The 24,275-nt window shown below is 50.9% G+C and overlaps 1 protein-coding gene across 1 annotated transcript in view; it reads left to right on the top strand.

The window, feature by feature from the left end:
* Positions 1-16,497, top strand: part of FBXO18 (F-box protein, helicase, 18) — a 30,537-nt gene extending 14,040 nt beyond the window's left edge. Inside the window, exons 9-21 of the mRNA XM_009282666.2 lie at positions 1,296-1,464; positions 1,905-2,133; positions 2,988-3,075; positions 3,888-3,974; positions 5,341-5,477; positions 6,585-6,684; positions 7,368-7,489; positions 9,333-9,408; positions 12,084-12,281; positions 12,914-13,036; positions 13,683-13,798; positions 14,660-14,794; positions 15,684-16,497. Of these exons, the coding sequence (XP_009280941.1) occupies positions 1,296-1,464; positions 1,905-2,133; positions 2,988-3,075; positions 3,888-3,974; positions 5,341-5,477; positions 6,585-6,684; positions 7,368-7,489; positions 9,333-9,408; positions 12,084-12,281; positions 12,914-13,036; positions 13,683-13,798; positions 14,660-14,794; positions 15,684-15,788 (1,685 nt within the window). The 3' untranslated portion in view covers positions 15,789-16,497. The remainder of the gene's footprint in view (positions 1-1,295; positions 1,465-1,904; positions 2,134-2,987; positions 3,076-3,887; positions 3,975-5,340; positions 5,478-6,584; positions 6,685-7,367; positions 7,490-9,332; positions 9,409-12,083; positions 12,282-12,913; positions 13,037-13,682; positions 13,799-14,659; positions 14,795-15,683) is intronic.
* The last annotated feature ends 7,778 nt before the right edge of the window (positions 16,498-24,275 follow it).

The raw sequence follows: 24,275 nt of genomic DNA, 5'->3' as shown, positions 1-24,275 counted from the left end.
AGGCTGCCCAGGGAAGTGGTTGAGTCCCCATCCCTGGAGGTATTTAAAAGACGTGTAGATGAGGCGCTTAGGGACATGGTTTAGTGGGCATGGTGGTGTTGGGTCGACGGTTGGACTCGATGATCTTAGAGGTCTTTTCCAACCTTAATGATTCTGTGATTCTATGATTCAAACGTGGATGAGGATGCTTGCCAAAGCATCTGTTAGCTAACTGCAGTGTAAAGGATGCCTTAGAGTGAACGATGCAGTGGCAGAAAAGCTAAATGTGTTTCTGCATCTGTGTTCCTTGTAGAAGGTCTTGGGAAGGACCGACCTCAGGATCGTTCTCTATAGGGGGTCCACCAGAGGGTCAGTCTCACGTTCACATGGGAAAGGTTGCGGTTGAAATACGCGTTGGTACTGTTCCTTTCATGATCTGGACTGCATCACCCAGAAGATGTAAAGGAACTCAAGGGTGAAGTGGCTGAACCAGTAGCTGAGTGTGAAAGCTGCTGTGGCAGTGGAGTTCTACAGGGAGACGTGGGAGCAATCTACCGGCCGGACCGATATCGGCACCAGGCAAAATGGTAAAAGGTGGTCCTCATGGGTGAGTAGATGGTTAAAAGCTAGGAAGCAAAAGTCGGAGCAGATGGTCAGTTTTCCGCACGGAGAGTGGTAACCGCTGGAGTCCTGCAGAGACCTGTGCTGGGACCTGCTTTGCCCAACGTTCACGAGTCATCTGGGAGAAGGGTGAACGGCAAGGTGATGAAGTTTGCTGACACTGTGTCATCGCTGAGGATACGAAAAGGGGCAAAGGAGGAGGTGTGCAGAGCCCTTCTTGTCTCAGGTTTCTGTTGTGATTGATGCTCCACGAGTGAAGCAACTTTGCCATGAGGTGTGGTCAGTGCTGTCCTGCAGTGAACTGGAGTAAAGGAGAGCAGCATTAGTGGGAGATCTTACAAGGAAATGAGCTCATGAATTGTTCAAAAGAGCAATTTTAACATTTCGTTTACCAAACTGTCTTTCAAGAGAACCAGTACCTTCACGTATGCTCAGACTTCTAGAATATTGGGTGATAAAAAGATTTTTTTTTTTTAAAAGGCTTTTTGGCTGCAGACTAATTTTTCAAAGCTACTTTGCTCCACAGCTTCTGCTGATTTCAGTTGAGTCAGTGAATAAATTCCCATTAGCTGCAAATACTGCTGCTGTGCAGTTAGGACAGCAGGAGGGGGAAGGTAAAGCTGATGAGAGGTGTGCGGATTCATTCATTCATGCCTGACTCTGATGCTTTTTCTTTGCTTTCTTCTGTTCTTCAGGTTCAGGAAAGACCTCAACCTTGGTCAAGTATGCGGAGAAGTTTGCTGATCTGAATTTCCTTTACGTGACGTTTAACAAAGCTGTTGCAGAGAGGGGAAAAAGTGTCTTCCCTAGAAATGTTACGTGCAAGACTTTCCATTCATTAGCATTTGGAAGTGTCGGCAAACAGTGAGTGGGGATTTTAGATTCTTTCACTGAAGGCCGGTGGAGCAGGAAAAAGACATGTCAGGAAAGGAAGGTCTGGTTTTGAAGTAAACCTCCAGGACTTGAGGAAGCAAAAACAATGGGAGGAATTATTTCTTTCACTTGCTTCAAGCCGGACTGTGATTTACGGTTTCCAAATTCTTTCAGATTGGATGGGCCAGTGATTTTAGCATCCATGTGAGCCTGGGGAAGCAGACTCATTGCTCTGCTCTGGCATAGACTGTGCTGACATAAGCCCCATTGCTGTTTTGGGGGCTGTTCATCCTGCCTGTGTTTGTAGCCAAGGAGCACTTCACAGGGAGAAGTGGTCTGTGCAACAGAAGTGAAAGTGAGCTTGCTTTTCCAGTAGGCTTTTGATGTGTTTCAACATGTCTGTCTATTATTTTTTGTCATCTGTGGCACAGCTATAAAGAAAAAGGCAAGCTGAACTTCTCCAAGATGTCGGTTTACTCCGTGAGTTTCCTTCTCCAGAACCGCAGTGGACAATCTCTGTTCATAAGAGGGAAAACAGTCTTGCAGACCCTTGAAAACTTTTTTGCCTCTTCAGATGAAGAGATCTGTGAAGCGCATACTCCTGTTTGCTTCAGAAATACTCATGGCCAGAGAGAACCTGTCAGTCAAGTAGAAAAGAAAGTGAGTATCTGAGATGAAGCAAGACTCGGGCTGCAAGGTTTAGAAGGGGCTGTAGTTATCTCACATTTCTCATAGTTCACTGGTATTTGTGCTCCAACTGTAAGAACTGTCAAAATATTTTTTTTCCTCTGGTGACAAATCCAAAGGAACTGGGGCTTCTTTGTTCTCCCTGTTCGCACAGCTGATTTCTGGAGAGGAGATTATCACTGTCTCTGCTCAGTGCAGATGTTTCTTCCCTGCAAGAAAAAGAGAGACGAGATTGCGTGTATTTGTATCAGTGCCTGAACGGCGCTGTGATACTACACGTAAAGACAATAAACATTTTTGTAGTCAATACGCAGAGCCAAGCCCAAAAAATTCTCATTTAGAGTATAGACATCTTAGCAACGCTTAAAGGGTAGCGCTGACATTGCAAACAACGTGGGCTGGAGTTGTGGAGAAAAATTAGGCTTTCTGCTCCGCATTGATCACATCTGATCAGATCCAGCCCAGCTAGCAGAAATCCCATTTGCAGCCGTTATTTCTGGCAGGGAACGAATCGACACCCTCAAAATATTCAATACCTTTAAGCTCCTTGCAAGCTGTCCAGAGAAGCCAAAATAAACACGAAGTGTTAATGTGCAGAAGTTAGGGGGTCTGGTATTATACTGTCCTGATAGCTGGGCCAAAGAAATGTTCTTTTCAGGGGACTGCATTTGGAAAAGACTACGTTGAGGAGAAGAAGTTAACTGCTGGTGACACAGAAGAGAAGCAGGAGGAGAAAGGCTTCAGAGAAGCCTTTCAAGATCTGCTGTGCCTGGACTGTTTTTCTGCTCAAAGCGATCTATCCAGACCCTTCTGTTTTCTCTTTCTAGATCAATGTGGAAGAGGCGAAAAAGATATGGCGCAACATGAAGAAGCTGGATGGAGACGTAGAGAAGAAATACAAGATAACTTGCGATGGTAAGAGAGTACAAATGTCAAATAGCCTTCAGATAAAGAACTGTAGTAGAAACTGGACGGATTCATACCTCTTACTTTTGGCTGTGCACCAGGAATGAGCATCAAGAAGTATAAAATTCCTGTTCTCCTGCCACTAGCTCACCAGGAGCTCGAAACAGGCCCAAAGGCTGGAAGTTTGTTCATTTTTCCTTTTTGGCTTCAGAAGATAGTGGAACTATTCAGCTGTGTGTGATCGGCAGCAAAATCATAGAGATAATGGATGAGACAGTGAGCGGACGAGCGCTAACAGCGAGTCTTTGTTCCTTGCTGCTGCCAGCATGTCCTTTCCTCTTGCTTCTTAGCACGTGTGCAGATAGTGCCAGAGGTGGTTCGTACTGGGCAAAACCTTCTTCCTTCTCATTTTCTTTGTGCGTTAAGAGCTTTGGAGCCATCAGTGTAGCTGCCTTCCTCCAGTGCAGTCAGGTTGTTTTGGGTTGGGTTTTTTTCATCCTTCATACAGCCAAGGGAGACAGAGCAACATCTGGGAGCAATAGAGATTTTTGCAACCCCTCCAAATGTCATGCAAATTCCAAGCAAGAAGTAGGGCCAGAAACTTTTTTTTTTTTTTTTAAATGGACTTGTTTTAAAGATCATGGTGTTTTATGATGAGAAAATTACCCTCTCGCTGACATGACTTGTTCTTGAGAATTCCAATCCAGAATTTGGGCCAGAAACTTTTTTTTTTTTTTTTTAAATGGACTTGTTTTAAAGATCATGGTGTTTTATGATGAGAAAATTACCCTCTCGCTGACATGACTTGTTCTTTCTCTCAGGGTATTTGAAACTTTGGCAGCTCAGCAAGCCTCAGCTCTCAGGATATGATGCCATTTTTGTTGATGAAGCACAGGACTGCACTCCAGGTGAGCGGTGACAGGAGACAGAGCTGCAGCCTTCCTAAGCACTTTACAGAGAGGATGTTTGTGTGCTCAGGGGTGTGTGAGAAGTAGCACAATTAAAAAAAATTCTGCCCCTCAGCTGTAACATCATAACTGACCCATTGCTTGCTCCCAGATCCTTGCAAATTCAGTAAGGCAGCTTGTAAGCAGGCTACGAGAGTACATGTGCATCAGCTTGAGGGGTTGCTTTCAGTTGCTCTGGGCATCCAGACGTGCCATCCAGATCCTTTTGCTATTGCGTTGCTGCTAACAGGGAAAAACAGAATGCCAGCGTAGCCGAGGACATGTTTTATCACAAGAGTGGCGAGACATTAAATGGTTCAGCTATCAGAACAGCAGAGCTGCTCCATCCCTCCCCAGCACTGGGTGCAAGCCTTGCCCATTCCTTGCACCATCCCGGGGATTCCTGAGTCATGTAGCAGAAAGCTGCTGGCTTTCTTTGCCGGGGATATGGGGAGTAGCTCTCTGTTGCAAAGCAAATTGAATTGGTTCTGCAAAGGGATCTAAGTGGACCGAACTGTGTGCTGAGGAGCAAAAGAAGGGGGGCAGAAGAAGGCCTGGTCCTTTCAGCAGATATTAAATCGGCTTAAAGGCTTCATCAGACCATCTCCCACCTGTACTTCACTGGAGACCTGGTCTTGCAAGGGTTTGGCTGTGCTTTCGCAGCTGTGTGCGATGCAGGCAGTTGCTCTGCCAGTATGACTGAGCCTTGGGCAGGCTTGGTCAAAGTGGCGCCTCAAGTTGTGCCAGGGGAGGTTTAGATTGGACGTGAGAAAATGTCTTTTTACTGAAAGAGTGGTTAAACATTGGACCAGGCTGCCCAGGGAAGTGGTGGAGTCCCCATCCCTGGAGGCATTTAAAAGATGTGTAGATGAGGCGCTGAGGGACATGGTTTAGTGGGCATGGTGGTGTTGGGTCGACGGTTGGACTCGATGATCTTAGAGGTCTTTTCCAACCTTAATGATTCTATGATTCTATGATTCTAAGTGGACCGAAGGGCTTTCTGAGGTGTGCACTGAGTCAGTGTGCACACGTGGGCAGCGCGTCCGGGTCACTGGGGATGGGTGGTGGATTTGTGCTGGGCTCATACATGTGGGATTAAGATGCTGTGCAGCTACAGTCCAGGAAAAAATACCGTCAGACTAAAATAGTGGGAGGATGTTTGTAGAGCTCCCAGTCAGCTGCGCGCTTCCCTTTGCTTCTCCCCAACTTGGCTCCTGCAGCTGTGTTGACCCCTTCTTAAATGCTCTGAGTCATCAGGCAAGAGATATTGTACAGTTCACTCTTGATTTATCAGGCTCCCCCTTAATGCTCCGATGTTTTCCCGCAGCCATCATAGATATTGTGCAGTCACAGAAATGTGGCATAATCCTCGTAGGAGACCCTCACCAGCAGATCTATACCTTCCGAGGCGCTGTCAATACCCTCTGCTTAGTGCGTCACACCCATGTCTACTACCTCACCCAGGTAAGATGAGGGTCTGCTGCTGTCCTTCCCTGGACAGATCCCTAATGCAGTGGACAGTGTTTGACGTCCTTCTTCAGAAGGCATCTAACAGCCAGACTCCTTGAGTTTGTCACCGTGGAGTGTTTGCATTGCCCGGATTAGTGGCACGCTTTGCCGTTCACACCCTGCACTGCAGAGCTCCTTTGTGCCTCTTAGTGAAGTGATCCCATCACTAGGAAAGCCCTGTGGCTTGAAAAATGGGTACTGGGGTAGAGACCTTAGTGTATGGCTTATTTCAAGGAGATCCCCTCTTTTCTGGGTTGGTTCTCAGCTCCAGCTGAGTGGGCAGGGGCAGATACCCTCTCTGCTCATATTGCCAGTCAGTTACGACAGTGGGTCTCATGCACAGAGATGAAGGAGTTAGGAGCAAGGAGATGAATTTTGTTCTGGCAGTGACCTCCTCGAAGTAAAACCACACTGATTAAGGAGGACATATTTTCTGGCTGTACACACGATCTTTTTTTTCTGGCTCCGTACAAACTCCGACATTGCCACCTCTGCCCCACCAGTGCCCCTTTGTCCGTGATATCCCCTGCCCTGTTTGTCTGCCAGGGGCATAATTTTCATGAGCAGCTTCAGCTGATCTGAGTTTGCCCTGGAAGAGAGCTCCTGCCTTCTTTCAGCACAAGTGATGCTTGTGTCTCCGGGCTGGATTACCTAACCTGCTGTTATGCCAACTGAAGGCTCACCCTGATTAGTTTTTTGGCCTGATGAGCCACATGGCTACACAATTCTCACAGCTAATATAAGGGAGGAACTATGCCTTTGAGAATCCTTGCAGAAAGAATCAGCTTAAACCAGCGGTACAAGCTGCAACGCAACCAGCTCCTAAGCCAGAACGGCCACCGAAACACCCAGCTACCTGAGCTGCCTTTTCCCCTTGCACCATGGCAGCCTTGCCAAGGGGCAGGAGCCAGGGGCAGGCACATAGGATTTGGGTGCTTTTTCTAAGAGAAAGGTTGTCCAGAAGGTTGGTGGGAATTGTATAGTTCCATATATAGTAATATTTTTGTACGTTCTAACAAGTTCCTCTTCTTTCCCTGCTGTTTCCTTCATTTTTCCACGTAGAGTTTCAGATTTGGTCCTGAAATAGCTTATGTTGGAGCAACCATTCTGGATGTCTGCAAGAATATCAGGAGTAAGACGTTAGTGGGTGTAAACCAAAAGGGTAAGTCATGTCGGTGCACCGCTCGGCTCGGTCAGCTCTGTTCAATGACTGGGAGTCACAGAGCTACTGCATAATCATAGAATCATAGAATCATTGAGGTTGGAAAAGACCTCTAAGATCATCGAGTCCAACCGTCGACCCAACCCCACCATGCCCACTAAACCATGTCCCTCAGCGCCTCATCTACACGTCTTTTAAATACCTCCAGGGATGGGGACTCAACCACTTCCCTGGGCAGCCTGTTCCAATCTTTAACCACTCTTTCAGTAAAGACATTTTTCCTCACGTCCAATCTAAACCTCCCCTGCCGCAACTTGAGGCCGTTTCCTCTCGTCCTATTGCTTGTTACTTGGGAGAAGAGACCGACCCCCACCTCGCTACAACCTCCTTTCAGGTGGTTGTAGAGAGCGATGAGGTCTCCCCTCAGCCTCCTTTTCTCCAGGCTGAACAACCCCAGTTCCCTCAGCCGCTCCTCATCAGACTTGTTCTCCAGACCCCTCACCAGCCTCGTTGCCCTTCTCTAACCAAACAATAAATAAAATGTCTCAGGATTAATGATGATGATAATCATCAATATTAATTAAATATTAATATTAAAATAATCAGGATTAATTATGAAGATCTTTGTGGTTTAGATACCTGCTTTCTGACTGCTCTGGCTAACTGGGAATTTCTTCATGCAGGCGATGTGAGAGGTGGCATGGAAGGGAAGATAACAATCTTATCACGAAGCAATTTTAACGTGTTCGAGGACGCTGTGAAACTTACTGGAAGAGAGAGACCGATCAAAATACACGTGATTGGGGTAAGGGGAGATTGCCAATGCGTCTTTCACACCCCAACCTCAAGTCCCCAAGCCTGTTAGCACTTGTAGCAGCGACACCTACAAGTGTCTTGAAATAGGTGTGGCTGACCTGCTGTCGTCTGTAGCACCCAGGTTTAAAACTAATATTCAAGGATAAAGCAGCAATCTGTTGAGGCCGGGGAAGGGTTATCTGGAGCAGTTTTTCCTCAAATCTGCGCAGACGAGGCTCCCTTTTTAGGCTCATCTGTCTCTTTTTTTTTTTTTCATCAGGCTCAGATGAGACGGCAGCAGCTCCAGTTTGCTGCGTGGGGCTGGGGCAGGGGCAGGGTGATGTACGGCTGTAACAAGTCCCTGCAGGTATTTGCATTAGATGGAGTGCTGCTGACTGCCTTTGACTGCTGGCAGTGGCACAGTGTTCCTGCATTAGGGAAATAAAAATCAGCTGTAATTGCAGGCTGAGTGTAAAAAGCAATGAAAGGCAGTTGGCTGTGCCCTGAGAGGATAAACACATTTTTCAAGCTCTCTTGAGAGACGAAGACAATGGTTGAAGCTGAAGGTGACCTTTGGGCTTGTAGGTGCCACAGAGGGCTGTGCTCTGCTCGTTCCTAATTTCCAGTCCTGTAATGGTCTGTTCCCCATCTCGATACACCCAGGAAAGCCAGGGAAAGTTGGTTCACCAGCATTGTTGGTGAGGGAAATTGGGATTTTCAGCGATGCTGAATGTTAACTCCTTGAGGGAGCAACAGTTCTGAGGTTTGCACTGAATTTTCATCTGCAGAAAGCACCCATGTATCAGAAGAAGGAGAGTCTGCGTGTGTGCACGTCTGCAGAAATTCACGTGCTTGAATTGCAGGGAGGTTTTAATAAGGCTCCGCATTTCAAAAGCCTCAGAGGGATCATTAGTCTTCCAACCCTGAATCATCAATACCTATGATTTGATATGAGATCTTGTTCTGCACCCAGAAACGTAGAAGCACGTGAACAGTTGTCCTAGCACTGAATGTGCTTGAGGAAGAGCCTGGTCTTTGGAATTTTAGGCTGATATTTTTATTTCTTTTTTGCACTGGGAAGCTGCATATTACAATGGAATGAATGTTTGAACTGTCTACCCGGTATCAAAATCCTCATCTGCCTTTGCAGTTCGGAATAAGTCTAAATTCAGACTGGCACTTCTTTTGATGGAACAAAACAAACTGAATTGGGAAACAAGGGGAGGAAAAAATACTTCCTGAAAGTAAAAATTGTCAAAGCAAAGCCTTTTGTTTCAGTTTACATGGAAACTGAAACACTTACGGTCAGTTTAGCAAGTTTATCTTCGTTGTGGTGGCCCGTCACTTCAGGAAAGAGGATGCAGTCGTGCCCGGAGCTGGCTTTCCCACCAAACAGCGTGGAGTCAATAGGCCAGCAGCATTTATGGCACGACAGACTTTTAAAGTTCGTTTTAACAAAGCAATATGCAGCTGTTGGAAGCTAAAATGACCAAAACCCAAAACTTTTCTTGTTAGTGAATGGAAAAACGTTATAGAAATGTGGGTTGGTTTTTTTTCTTTGAAAAGACTTTGAATATAAAATTCTGCTGTAGCTCTGTTGTAATGCCAACCAGACAGCGTCCTGTTCTCTTCTCGCTGTCCGTCCGCAGAGCGGGCTGGATCGTTGCTTTTTCGGCTGCCTTTGAGCTACAGCCCCAGGGATTTCAGGAAACCTGCTTCCTTCTGCATCTTCAGCACATTCCCTTTTTCCCTCCCTCTTAACACCAACAACCACTGGGCCCTGCTAGCTTATCTAGAAACTCTAGACAGCACCTTTACTCCTGTATATTAAGATAAACTGTTGTTTGTTTTAGGGGCTTGCCCGTTTTGGCCTGAGCAGAATTTATGATATTTGGAAACTCAGCCAACCCGCAGATGAACGGAAAAAAGGTGAGTACATCCTCACCCTTCTCCCTGTGTTTGATCCTCCCTGCAGCAAGCACAGATGTTTTCGTTTTTGCTGCGGTGATGGAAAGCAACACGCTTCTTGGTGGTTTATTTTATATTTCCTCATGCAGTTACCTGTTGAAAACTGATTTCTCAATGGTAGTGTCGTGGGCTGTGCTATTTCGGCTGCTTCAGTGGCTGGTGTTAATACCAGAAATGCCGAAATTGCGGAGCCTGTGTCATGCAGGCCTCCCCAGCTTTCCTCTGCGATGCCTCATCGTGAGTGCAAGAGCCCAGTAAACTCATAGATGGGGATTTTTTTCCCTGTGTTTTCTGATTTGACTTCATTTTTCATTTGTCTTGGGCTTTTCCCGTTTTGTTTTGGTTTTAAACCTGGTGTGTTGAATCTTCTAGCACATGCTTGCTTTTCACTGGTGGATATCATTTGGGAAATGAATTGTTCATTTAAAATCTCCCTCTGCCTTGGAAGCAGTAGGCAAGTATTGTTATATATGGGGCACAGAGACAAACAAAGGACTTGATGACCTGCCACAAGTGATTGATTACGTGGTTGTTGTTACTGGTTCTTTGGAAGGCGAGCTACCAGAAAAACTCCTTGCCATTTGGGTAAAAAGAGAGAATAATGCAGGTTGGAAGGGCCCCGGGGCTGTCTCTGCCCTGAGCCTCTGCTCCAGCCGCTCCGAAGTCACGTTGGAGTCTTTTCAGACTGCTCAGAGTCTTCTCCCTTCAATTTCCAAATACCTCTGGGGACAAAGGTTGTGCAGACTTTCTAGGACACATGGTGTAGAAACGAGTGAGCTCAGTGAATGTTTGCCAGCTGCTCTCTCCTGAGCTCCGTAAACTTCCGTACCCTTCGTAGTACACCAGCTCTGGATCTCAAAGCGATGCTGTTTTGTGAAGCTACCCACTCTGATGAGAGCATCGAGCTTTGACGGTGTTTTGCATCGGCAAAGAGAAAATCCTGAGCAAAAACCGCCCATCACAGAGCAAGGAGTACATCCCAAGCCCCTGCATCCCACAGCAGCGGTCCGTCCACTGCCTCACACTTGCTTTCCCTAATACTTACTCTGAAAGTTGATTAGAATTAAAAAATGCCGTTATATGTGTCTGTCAAATAAACTCATGTCATCTGACATCCTGGCCTGTATCAGCAATAGTGTGGCCAGCAGGAGTAGGGAAGTGATCGTGCCCCTGTACTCGGCACTGGTGAGGCCGCACCTCGAATACTGTGTTCAGTTTTGGGCCCCTCACTCCAAGACTAAAATTAAATTTTGTAAAGCAGAGTCATTGTCCTTTGTATGAACCTAGTCCATAGCACCTAAATACGTGATTTGCATAGATACAGGTTTATAAATGGAAAAAAGTGCCTGCACAAATTGAGGCAAGCTTGTAATTGTCTGAAGATTGCTCTGTATCAGTAGAAGTTAGACTCAGACAAAGAAAGTGGCTGTAGGAAAGAAAACAGAATGGAAGCATATGCTCCAAGTGCATCAAGAAAGACAAACATAAAGATGCTAAAGGAAGAGAGCTTAGTTAAAAAGAAAAAGTAATAGAAAAAAAATCCCACAATTGAAGGGGAAGAAAAAGTTTTAATAAGTTAGGCAAACGAGATTGAAAATGGTGTTAATTATGCCTAGCATCATAAATGGCAATTAAAAAAAGCAGAAACAGTGGATGCAATATAGTTGTTTTAGGTTGTTGGTGTAGCAGAAACTGCAGCACATCCCATCATCTAGGAACAATTACCAGCTGTTGCCATCAGGGAAATCATCCTTTCTTCACTATTCTACTGTACAAAACCTAGGTCCAAAACAACCAGCTGTGATTAAGAGGGTGAATGGAACTCAGAATATGTAAGTTCCATTTTTTCATTCTTTCTCACTGTTCTGCAATCAGAAACCTAGCCCTTCTTTTCCTTTCTCTGATACTTTTCCCAACCATTTCTTCCCTAAATTCCTGGTTCGTCCCATCTGCCTTACTACTAGGATTACATTTTTATTCCGTGTAAAATGCTTTGGACTGATTCTAAGGCCAATGGCATCCTGGCCTGTATCAGAACTAGTGTGGCCAGCAGGAGTAGGGAAGTGATCGTGCCCCTGTACTCGGCACTGGTGAGGCCGCACCTCGAATACTGTGTTCAGTTTTGGGCCCCTCACTACAAGAAGGACGTCGAGGTGCTGGAGCGTGTCCAGAGAAGGGCAACGAGGCTGGTGAGGGGTCTGGAGAACAAGTCTGATGAGGAGCGGCTGAGGGAACTGGGGTTGTTTAGCCTGGAGAAAAGGAGGCTGAGGGGAGACCTTATCGCTCTTTACAACTACCTGAAAGGAGGTTGTAGCGAGGTGGGTGTTGGTCTCTTCTCCCAAGTAACAAGTGATAGGACGAGAGGAAACGGCCTCAAGTTGTGCCAGGGGAGGTTTAGATTGGACGTGAGGAAAAATGTCTTTACTGAAAGAGTGGTGAAACATTGGAACAGGCTGCCCAGGGAAGTGGTGGAGTCCCCATCCCTGGAGGTATTTAAAAGACGAGTAGATGAGGCGCTGAGGGACATGGTTTAGTGGGCATGGTGGTGTTGGGTCGACGGTTGGACTCGATGATCTTAGAGGTCTTTTCCAACCTTAATGATTCTATGATTCTATGATCTGGTACTTTCTTTTCAGCAAACCTTGTTATAAATGACTCCTTTATCAAAAAATGGGAAGAAACTCAGGGCTTCCTCGGTTTAAGGGAATATGTAGAGGACATCGATGACAAAGACCTGGAAGCGAAGATTGCGATAGTGAAGAAATACAAAGAGCGGATCCCTGAGCTGGTGCAGAAGATTGAGAGCAGCCACGTGTCACAAAGAGCCATGGCAGGTAAAGCCAAGCTGGGTCTTTGATAGAGGATCAAATTCAGGTCTTTTTTCGATCCAGCTTCAGTGCTGAATCCACCTCGTTCTGCAAAAAAGCTACATTTGGATCAAGTCGGTCTTTTAGGGAGAAAGGAAGTTGAACAGCAGCTTTTGGGGTACATCTGGGACTCCAGGTGAAGTTCAGTGCAATGAATCTGCCACCAAAGGATTGCTCAATGTGACTTTGCTAGAGGTGAATAAACGTTTGGACACAGTATTTCCTGCAGTTGGAACGCCCTAGCACTTGATCTTGCTTTTTGGGATTCCTGTTGTAATTGCCGTCCAACTTGCTGACTAAAATTTGGGGAGGGGACAAAGCAATCAAGTCAAAAATTCACCAGACAAAGAACATTCCTGTTTGGGAGCTGGGGCTCAGGCTGCTGAGAACCAGGCATTTTCCTTGGCAGGGAAGTTGTCTTCAGCAGCCTAGATTCCCGATAGAGGTGCTTTCCTTCTGATTTATATTTGGGGAGAAGGGAAATGGATGCAGAAGGAAATAATTTCATTTGACTCAGCGCCTTGTGAAATTAAAAATACCATCACTGCTGCGATGACTGATCTTTTTTCCTCCTTGTTCCCCACGTGCGCTGGTTACAGATTACATAATAGGTACTGTCCACCAAGCCAAAGGCCTGGAGTTTGATACGGTGCTGATCGCAGATGACTTCAAGCAAGTACCGTGTCTCAGTGGCAATTACCAGAGAACTAACTTCAGTATCGGTAAGGGAACAGCTGCGCGTCGTACCCATCCTGATCTGAAAGTGGGAGAGCAAAGCATGCTGCCGGCGCTTGTCCTGCAAGCCCGTGCTTCTTGGTGGCGTCAAGTGCCACTGGCTGTCCTAGTGATCATTGATCTTGTCATAGTTTCCTTCACAGCGAGATAAGGGCGGGGGAATATTCCTGCGCTTGAGCTTGTAGCCATCTAGCAAGAGAAAGAGCAACTCCACACTTGGGAAAGACACTGCTTTCCTTAGGTGCCACAGTTGATGCTTTGGAAGAGCTGGTCTCTTCCCAGTGAGCAGAGAGGAGCCTGCAGAGTGAACCTAGAGACTGAGAAACTCCTCCAGTGCCAAGTCTGTGCCCGGGAGGTGGGAAAACACATAGCAGTGAGTGGCGTCTCCGGGCATGTAGAGTCCTGCCTTTGCCTGGAAGGGAGAACGTGGAACGAGACAGGAGTTATCGGCGGTGTCAGGAACTGCACAGCAAACGCAGGAGAGTGCTGCACAGCTCTGCTGCTCTGCAAGTTCATGCTCTCCCAGAGAAGCACCGAGTGTCCTTCCAGAAGCATTCGCTGAAGCGCTAGAAGAATGGCAGAGCTGTCCATTCTTGTTCTCTAAAGCTATTGATGATCTTTCCTCCAACCTAGACATCAACCTCAGGTATCCTGAGGATGAATGGAACCTGTTCTACGTAGCAGTGACACGCGCAAAGAAGTATTTGCTAATGTCAAAGTCCCTGGAACACCTTTTAGCATTGGCTGGGGTAAGTGAAATCTTTCCGAGGTAAGCAAATCCTCAAGCGGGGCAATTTAGGGTCCCGATACCTGCACTTCGTAGCACGCTGCACCAAAGCAAGGCATCATCATGCGCGATCCGGCTGAGCAGCCCTGCCTGTGGGCTGCAGCAGTTCCTCAGCTGGTGTGTGAGCGCTCCAGAGGCAGAGCAGACAGCCGGAGAGGGCAAACTCCCAGACGTGCTGCTGTCTCGTTAGGATTTGGAGTCTCGAGGCAGCTCTGCGAGCGATAACACCTCAGGCAGGACGGACAGCTGCCAATTTAAAAAGGCGCCAAGAGAGGCAGCGCCCACTACTCGCATTACGCATCTCCGATTATTATGTTTGGAGGGGGGGGTGTGGTAGAGAAGCATAAAAGAAGATTGTCATAAGGTTCACCTTGATCCTAGATTCACGCTGAGCGCGGACTACGCCCTGGCTTGTGCTGGCGTAGACCAGAGTAACTGAGGTCACCTTTTTTCCTCAGTTCACGCTGCTCTGCACTGTGATTTTAGTAGCAAGACACAAGGTTGCAGCAGGTTTTTTTTTTTTCCCCGGACCTTGCATTTGGGTGTTGTCTTCCACAGATCCTGACTTCTTATCTCAGTGCGAGTGTGTGGGTTCCCTTTTCTCTGTCTGCAGTGGTTGGCAGCTCTTACTTCCTTCTTTGCGAGTTGCTGCTGGCTTCTGCTTGGTTTTTGTTGTCACCAGGGGTTTGGGGGGGTTTTTTGTTGTTTTATTTTTTAAAAAAACATCATGTTGCAAGTCACTTCCCAGGGGGTTAAAAAAAAAAAATATGAAACAACCAGTTCCCTCTGAGCGTCGTCGTTCCTTTTTTTTCATGTTTCTTAGGAGCATTTCCTTCGGGTGGAGCTGATGAGCGAGGCTGCGGAGGACGGGGCCGCCGTCCCTTGTTGTATGCCACAGTGTAGGGCAACACTGCAACCCGGCTCCTGGCTGGTTGTGAAGAAGCTCCCTTTGACTCGCGTACGTCCCCTCCCTGGGCCTCCGAGGTCACGTTTCTGAATCGGGAGCCTTCACGAGCCGCTCCAGTCGCTTGGGGGGCGGCTGTGCTCTGTGACTGTTCCGAGCTATCGCACCGGGGAGGGACAGCCCCAGTGCTAAGCTTCAGTGGAAGTGAGCAGGGAACATCCCATAGCTGGATCTCATGCCCGCAGCTCCCCAGCCCTTTGCTTCTGCTCACAACCCTGGCCCATAACGGGGGGTGACTTCCCAACCGCATGATTCAGGGTGGTGGTGCAGTTCCCACAGACCCGCTCAAGCCTTGACCTCTCTTCCGAGACTAATTGTGGCCTCAGGTGGGGCTGGTTTGGGGGTTTCGTTGTGTCAGATCCCATTTCCGACTCTTGGAGCCTCTGCCGAGGCCATCGAACATCCATCTGGGGTTGGCAGAGCACCCCTTGCCCCTGCCGGCCAGCTGGAAGCGACAGTCTGACTTTTGGGTCCACTTCTGGCTTCGGTCCCACCTTCTGGCTTGGGAGTTGATCCTTGCCCAGAAGGTGGGGTGAAGGCCAAGTTTCCCCTAGTGCTGGGATCTGCAAGCGCCCAGTAAATCCGGTGGAGCTCCGTGTCCGCCACAAGAGACAGCAGATGGCTCCGAGCCGTCAGCAGGGGACACGAGCACCGAGACGGGCAAAGCCTCGTCCTTCACCAGCAAAGACCTGCACGGGGCCATTTTGGTTGTTGCAGCTATTAAACAAGCTGTCCCGTAAGGGATTTCCTTGTGAGGGAGGTGGCAGGAGATGCTTTGGGCGCGTCGTTGCTCTCTTCCCTGGATGTGAGGGGGTTGCAGCCAAGGTTGGAAGCCTTCCTCCAGCCTTTCTCTTCTCTCACATCTCCTCTCCTTCTCCCGCAGAGCGATGGCAGCAAGGATGCAGGTGGCTACCTTTGCCACGCTTGCACGCAGCAGCGCTTTGGCTCTCTGACACCGCTCACCTTTTTCCCGGCACTTCAGGAATAGCCCATCCAGCTCTAACGAAGCCCTCCAGCTTCCCAGAGCCCTGGCTGCGTCCCGGAGCCGTCCTGGGTGCAGGACAAGGCCTGTCGTCACATCCCAGCTCCAAAAACAGGTGGATGTTGGAGCAGGATTTCAGACCAGCTCTGAGAGGAATCCTCCAGGCTCTCTGCAAGGAGGTGTGAGACCTTTTCTCAAGCCCTGCCTTGCCCTCCAGGAGCTGGTTGGCACGGCCTGCATCGCTGCGCAGAAGAACATGCACTATATAAACAGTATCAGACAGGACGGCTTTTTTTTGAGCGTTTCCCCTCCGTGACCTCTGTCACCAGGAAAACACCTCCAGTGACCTAACTGCCAGGATTTCCTTGCCTATTCCATCATGTCATGCCTCGGTGAAATCCCTCTGATTCACCAGAAGGAGAGGAAATGCGACGCTGAAAATTATCCAAAGAAACGCTTTATTCCTAGAAAATGGACTTTTTCCTGGAGGCTGTTTTAATGGGGAAAATTTTACCATCAGCTCTCGGACGAAGTCATTAACCTCTCCTAGCTCAATTAATTTCCCTTACTCGCAGCAGAGGGGTTTCCCCAGACTGCCTCCTCCCTGCAGCAAACCGTAAGGGAAGAAGAGAGGCAGCGTCTGAAGAACTGCTTTGGTTTGATTTCAGTCTAACTCAGAGACAAACTGGAGAGTGTTTTTAATGCTGAAATTAAATTTGTAACAAAAAAAAAACCCAAGCCTTAATGCTGTCTTTTTTCTCTTCCCTTCTGTTAAGAAGTCGTCCTGGGTTGCATTTATTTACCAGCCATCTCAGCAGCAATGGTGCAAGCAGCACGGTGGTCTTGTAAATCAGACGGTGTCTTCTCCGTTTGAAGACATCATGGCTCGTTGTACCAGAGCTCGTGTCGTGCGGAGATCAAAACTGAAACTGATTTCAGAAGAGATCTGCTCTTGGACACGGGGCCGGAGCCGTGAGCCACACCTGCTGGAGGAAGCTCGTGCATCCTGTTGATTTCCATGGTTATTCATTGAACAGGAGCTGCTTCGCTGGCTCTCCTTTCGCTTTCGAAGCACCGACTCCAGCAAGGCTTTCCCTGTTCCACTCACCTAAGAAGTTCACCCAAGACTTGGACGTTGGATGTAACCGTAAAGCTCGGTGTGGACATTGGAACAGGCGCCTCCAGCGATCCCATCCAGCCTCACCTGTCTTCCGACCGTCCCGTGGTACGTTGGGGGGAAGCAGTGCCGCTGCAGGAGGGTTTGGTCCGTCACACATCCAAAGTGCTGCTTCCTCCAGGTCCGACGGTCCAGAGCAGTGGCACAAACAGGAGGACAAAAGACGGCAGCAAGAAAAGGACGCAGAAGTTGTTAGATGCCTACTGGTTTCCAGCTGACTGCTAAAACTCCCTTCTGCCGTCCAGCTGAGCGACGGCAGCTGTCACCTTGCCGTCACCTTTTGCCGCTGGAGGACGTCAGTACTGGTGGCCGGCGAGCTCTTGCTGCTGTGGAGATGGATTTCACCCCAACCCAGCTCCTGTCTGTCCCCGCTGTCCTCCCCACCATCGTGGCTGCCGAGATCAAAAAAACCAACTGCTGTGTGTGCGTTATTTTATATACCACATATATACACATTTATACATAAAACGGCATCAATACAAAGCTGCCTGTTCTGTAGCAAGGGCGAAACGAGTGGGTAACAACTGATGATGGACGAAGGGAAAACATGCAAAGGAAAATATTTCCTAGGTCGTGTTATTGCCTTCAGTCTTTGGTAGTGTCTGTAGCGAAATCGCTCCTGCTTGTGGTCCCCTGCGAGCGGCCAGAGCCGGCGGGCACCTGGGCCGACCCCTGCGACCGCGGTGGGACGGCGCCGGCACCCTTCGCTGCGGTTGCGGGTTCATCGACGAATGGCTGAAAGAGAGCAGGAAGGGGGTGAGGACACGGCGGAGGGATGCTCGGCCGGGTCCCTCTCTCTCCGTCGTCCGCGAGCAGCGCTGCTTTCTGGTTTTGGGGGCAATTTTAGGGCAAAGTGGCTCTAGGGAAGGGGCTGGTGTCCAGCTGGCCCAACTCTGGCCTTGCTTCCGACCAGGGAACGGGTGCTACTTGGGGCAGGGCAGCCCAGCTTCACCCCCAGCACCCAAACCCCATCCCCTGCACCCTAAATGCCCTCCGCTGGGGCAGGCAGCCCCAGCCCGCTCCCTGCCACCCGCCAGCACCCACGGGACCACCTCCTCTAAACTCTGGCTCCCGACGCAGAACACCCACCGCCTCCATGCCACCCCGAGGTGCTTGCAGGGCTCACTCCCCCCACCCCCCATTCAGCCGCACGATGGGACACCCGCGCACCCTTGGGTGCTGAAGCTGTCTCATCCATGAGAGTCACTTCTTCAGGCTGGGAAGAGCGGCCACGTGTCCCTGGGGTGAGGATGCTCCGCGTGGAGGGCAGCTGGGGACCGGGACACACTCTGCCACGCGCCACCGTCGCTTGGGGAAGCGTCCAGCTTTCCATCCGAGCCCCAAGCATCCTCTGGGCTGGCAGGTGCACCGAGTTGCCCGGTGGTGGGTGCTCAGCCCATGGGGAAGACGCTGGGCTGCAACATCTCGTTCTCAGCAGCGGGAGCCGCCATGGGGATGGCTGTCACCGTCCCCATGTAGTCCTGCCCCGCGCGCCTACGGAGGGGAGAGGAGTGTCACCGGCACCCCAAGGCCTTTCCCCAGCTTTCAGGAAAGCACAGAGGCCGAGAACGACTCGTCACTGGGGTGGAAAGACCTCGCGGGGCTCGGCACACTTACATTTTCATCCTCCAGCAGCAGCAGGCCACGATACTGGCGACCACCAGCACCGGGAGCCCTGCGGGAGAGACGTGGCGGCCGGCGAGCATCTTCCAACGCACGGCCGAGGGCACAGCCCGCCTCAAACGAAACAGCTCCACAAAGAGCCGAAAGCGCTTTGTGCACGTTCGCAAGGTGCCCTCCCCACCCCGGGAAGAAATTTGGGTGCTGCATCCTTCCCGCCTCGGAGGTATTGCCTTCGACTACGGCATAAACCTCCCACGGCATAAACCTCCCACAGCCCCGAGGAGGGCTTTTAGGCTAAAAAAATAAAGAAAATAAGTCCCTGCTTGCCAAAATAAGCTTTTTGCCCGGCTTACCAATGGAATAGGTCAGGGTCTGGATGGAAACTGGAAAAGAAGAGAGAAATGGAAAATTTTAGCTGCAAAGCCAGGAAAGGGGGGGGAGCCTCACTAAAAAGGGGGTTGGAGAGAAGGGGAAAAATGCATTGAAAAAGTAAAAGAGCCTTCGCTGGGTGAAACACAGCCCCCTTGGTGGGTTATCTCCCCCGGAGAGGCAGCCTGACCTGCGGCGTAGTCCGCGGGGGCAGTGGGCAGCCGGGTTGTCCCCAGAGGTGTCCCCAGGGCCGTCCCCTCTCCCAGTGTGGATGTCTCCAGTGGTGGGGGCATCTCCGGCGGCACGGATGTCTCCGGTGATGGCCCATCAGGTGCTGGTGGCACGAGTGACCGGCCGGCAGCTCCCGGCAGCCCAGGCATTGCTGCAGGAGAGGGGCTGGAGGTCAGGCTGGCGTCGGTGTTTCCTGCTGGGGAAAATGGTGTAAAACCTTTTAATTTAAAAAATTAAAAGCCATGCTCCAGGTAGCACCGTTATTTCAGTGCTCAGCCTCGTGCCCACTTCAGGCAGGTCACGGTGGGGACCACACAGCCCATCCGGCAGCTACGAAATGGCGTAATTTCAGGCAATTGAATTAATTCGATCACACAATTGAAATATTTTGCTTTCCACACCATGGTGGTTGTGGTTTTGCCGTGCCCCCAGTCGCGGCAGCCCCAAACCAACCCCTGTGGGCTGCGGTTGCCCCTTCCTCACCCCTCTGGGTTGTCCTCTCGGTGCGCGGCGCGGTCGGGAGCTCAGGGCTGAGGGTTAGTGGAGGTAGAGCCGGGTCTCCTTCGGGAAGACACAACGCAGACACCATCAACGGCAGCGCCTACGCCACCCCGCACCCTCCTCCGCCACGCCGGTGATGGAGATGTCCCCCCTCCCCGGTCCCCATCGCGTCCCGGCTGCTGAGCGAGGACTTACGGATGCATTGCAGCGTGGTTTGTGTCCAGTCGGGCTTGGAGCCGTCGCGGAGGATGCACTGGATGAGAGTGGAGGTACCAGCTTTCCGCTTGTAGCCCGGGTTGCAGGTGTAGCGCAGGCAGGTGTTGAGCAGCGTGTTGTTGCCCACATCGATGTGCGCGTTGGCCACGTCCTTGGGGCGGCTGCATCGTACTGGGGGGGGCAAAAAAAAAAAAAGAGATGAAGATCGCAACGGGGAGATTAGGCACCCTCTGGCCCCGGCTCGCTGTGCTGACCGGCACCCGAGGGGGTCAAATCCTGCCAGGGGGTGGAAACGGGGTATCGGTGCTGCCGCAGGGTTGGGAGAGCTTCATCCAGCCTGCAAAAAGACAGCGGTGAGATGGCTGTGCCTGTGCACGGGGGATGGAGAAGGGGAAAGCGCCATTTCCAGCACGTTTGCGGTCGCTTATAGCAGCTCCTCCGGTTGACGAAGCCTTTTCGCAGAATTTCATCCCCCTGCAGTGACCGTCCCGGGCTGACAGCTGACAGCCCCGGCTGCATCCCACCACCAGCTGCCGCATTTTGGCTGTGCTTGCCACCCCCTTTTTTCTCCGCTCATTTTGCAGCTGGATGTGAAAAATTCCAGGCGCTGTGTGAGTCCTCCAGCCACTTCCCGGGGTTTTTTCCCCGCCGGAGGCTGCAGCCCACGGCCCTGGAGGTGGCTGAAATCTGAGCATCACGTGGCCGGGCAATGGGGCAGCGATAGGCGATGAGTTACGGCTTTTCTCACCCCCAGAAGGGCTTGCGCTTCCCCTTTGGCCCTGATTTGAGGTCGGTTTTGCAAGAGGGTGTTACAACTTCACTTCTCTTCTCTGGTACAATGGAGAAAGTTTCTTGGTTGCCCCAAGACCGTGCCCGTGCCTGGACCCCTGCCACAGTGTGGGAATGGCTCACCCGTGACCCCCCGCTGCCAGCTCCTGTCCCCCCCACGCGAGCCGCTGCGGAGAGGCGATGCTCCAGCACCGGGATGGAGCAATGCACAGCGGGGATAAAGCAATATACAGCCAGGCTGGAGAGATCCACAGCTGGGACGGAGCGATGCACGGCCGGGATGTCACGCATGGCCGGGATGGAGCGATGCATGGCTGGGACGGAGCGATGCATGGCCAGGATGTCATGCATGGCCGGGATGGAGCGATGCATGGCTGGGACGGAGCGATGCACAGCTGGGACAGAACGATGCACAGCTGGGATATCATGCACGGCCAGGATGGAGCAATGCACGGCCGGGATGTGATGCATGGCCAGGATGGAGCAATGCATGGCTGGGATGGAGCGATGCACGGCCGGGATGGAGCGATGCACGGCCGGGATGGAGTGATGCATGGCTGGGATGGAGCGATGCACGGCCGGGATGGAGCGATGCACGGCCGGGATGGAGTGATGCATGGCTGGGATGGAGCGATGCACGGCCGGGATGGAGCGATGCACGGCCGGGATGGAGTGATGCATGGCTGGGATGGAGCGATGCACGGCTGGGATGTCATGCACGGCCGGGATGGAGCGATGCATGGCTGGGACGGAGCGATGCACGGCCGGGATGGAGCAATGCATGGCTGGGACGGAGCAATGCACGGCTGGGATGTCATGCACGGCCGGGACGGAGCGATGCACGGCCGGGATGTCATGCACGGCCGGGATGGAGCAATGCATGGCCGGGATGCGATGCACAGCATGGATGAATTGATGCCCGGCACGGATGGAGCAACGCCCCGCTGGGATGGAGCGGCGCCCAGCCAGGACGATGCACATTTGGTACAGAGGGATGCACGGTTGGGCTGGGATTGGGAGCGGGATGGTGATGGGAGCACAGTGGGGACAGGAGTGGAATGGCAGTGAGGGCAGAGCACAACAGGGATGGGAATGCGCCGGTTGCTGAGGACAGGAGCCCGCTGGGGACAGGAGCGTGATGGCAGCGGGGAGGGGAGCACGGTGGGGACGGGAGCACTATGGGGATAGCAGCACAGTGGCAGTGGGGACAGGAACGCAGCGTGCTCCCCCAGGCACCCAAAACACCCGGAGATAAAAATCTCCTTAATCTTAAAAATCTCCTGCCCCAATTTGTTATGTATCCCCAGAACATCCCGAGGAGGGCCTGCTCCGTTTCAGTGCTCGGGTGGGTCCATGCCGTGTCCCCTGGCATCGGGACACCCCGAAGAGCTGCAGCCGCCGTGCCCAGAGGGCACGAGTGATGCGGCGGCCACACATGTGCTGAGTACATCAGTTCAAGGCGGCGGCGGCGAAATTTCTGGGAGTGTTTCGAGGAAACGCCACCGGCCATTTCGCAACGCCCTCGCATGTCGCCAGACCTGAAGCGATGCCACAAAATGAATGAAGAGCCCTTCCAGTGCCAACACAACCCGCAGCCACATCTGCGAAGGGAGTGCAGCAGGCAATCCCGCTGGAAGCATCACAAATGTCGGGGAAAAACAGGGACCTGCGAGTCCTGTTTACCCCTCTCAGCTTTTAAACCTGATCTCATCATCCTAATCCCACCGAAGCACTTTTTTTCCGGTTGATTCAACTGTAAAATAATCTCCTCTTCCAAAAAACGCCCACGCCCTTCGATGGCAAGACCCCAGCATCTCTGCCCTCCAGGACTGTGACCCCGGCGTCTTGCGCCATCGCTCCATGGATTTCAGTTTGTTTGATGAGACGAAACACGTGCCAAAGGGGAAAAGGGGAGGAAATCTTTGGGGATTCAGGTTTCCAGCACTGCTACAGCCCTGGAAATCCGTGGCCAAGATTTAGGCTTTCTTTTATACCTCAGCAGTGAATTGGAAACGGTGTAAAACGCAGATGGATGGGGAGAGCCGTGACCGTGATAAAGCTCTTGCTTCCAAGCAAGAAGATCTGCGGTAACTACGAGCCTCTCCCTCTCTTATTTGCTTTTTTATTGAAGCAGATTGATAAAATTCCCTGGATCTGGGCACCGCTGGGGACTTGCATGCAGGAAAAAACAACATCTGTCGTCTGTTTTCCTGTTTAATTCAAGGAGAAGTTCACAAGACTCTCCTAGGACGGCCAAAAGCATCTCTCCGCTTGTCTCCGCTCCCTCTGAGCTTTGCCAGTTGAGTTTTTCCACTGACGTGTCAGCCCAAGCGCTCGAAGACTCATCACATCGTTAGCTGACCTCCCAAACAAGCTGCGGTGCCGGGTACCAGCCTTCTTGGGAAAATACCTCCGGCTGCCTTATTTCCATCCGAATTCCCTGCATCCTGCTGATATTAGATTTCCAGGTTGAAACGCGTGCACAATATTCTTTTTTTTTTTTTTTTCCTATTTGCATGATCAATTCATGTTTTCACTTTGCTTTTTGGCTTTCTCCGCCGCTGATCTCAAATGGTGCCGGTGAGGGTGAGCTCGTCCCAGCACATTGGGAAGCAAACCACGCAGGCGCCGGGCATGTGGCCGGGATGAGTCCGGGGGATGGCGATGCTGCCGTGTGCTGTCGTCCCACGTCGTGGAGACGTCCCCCTCCAGCTTCGCGGGGCTGCACACAACTAGACACCAGAGAATCCACAGCAAGAAAACTTGACTGTTTTTCTTAGAAAATCATCAGCAAAAGGGCCAGAGCGGCGCTCATTTTCTGCTAACGGTTTAAAAACCATAAGCCAAAAAAAGCGGAGAAAAGAGACATTTCGGAAGTCTGTGCCCAAGACCGGAAAATTCACAAGAAATGCCAAAACCACAGAAATAAATGAAACTTTTTCACGTTTTTAACTGAAAAACATTTACAATCGATTGGCTGTGCCAGGGATGGAAAGCAGGAGAGGACGCGATGCCCAGCACAAGCAGCACGGGATGCATCAGCACTGCCGGTGCCAGAGGGGCTGCGGCACCTCCCGAATTATCCAGCAGCTGAATTAAAAGCAATAAATATTATTCCTGTTCTCTAACACCCCAGATAACCACGTTTTCTGCCCCAAACGACAGTCCCGATTGCATCACAGCTACCAGGAACGTTGTCTGCAGGTCCGGCACAGGGCCGTTGGAGGGTATTGCCTTCAGGGAAAGCTATTTTTAGCCTGTTCCTGAGACGTGCCCGGCAGCACACGCAGCTTTTCTGCCTTATTTTTGCTGCTGGAGTCATTTTACAGCCCTCGTTGCACCCACCAGCTGTTTAGAAATAGGAACAAATTCATTTTCTAGGGCTGTGCAGCTTCATCAGCAGACGGGAGCCTGCAGAAGGGAGAGCGCTAAAGCTGTCCCCAACCTTTGCAGTCCCTTCCAGCCTTATTTCCTGCGCTTCCACGCGAGCCCTTCACAATTCCCACGTTTTCAGTTAATTCAAGATTTCCTAATGGTCTTGCCGCCGCCGCCAGCGGCTCCCTGGGGCTGTCAGCCTCCCCCTCCCC

Source organism: Aptenodytes forsteri, unplaced genomic scaffold (assembly GCF_000699145.1).
Source record: "Aptenodytes forsteri isolate BGI_AS27 unplaced genomic scaffold, ASM69914v1 Scaffold310, whole genome shotgun sequence".
NCBI classification, from domain to species: Eukaryota; Metazoa; Chordata; class Aves; order Sphenisciformes; family Spheniscidae; genus Aptenodytes; species Aptenodytes forsteri.
This window is presented reverse-complemented; position numbering and strand designations above follow the sequence as displayed.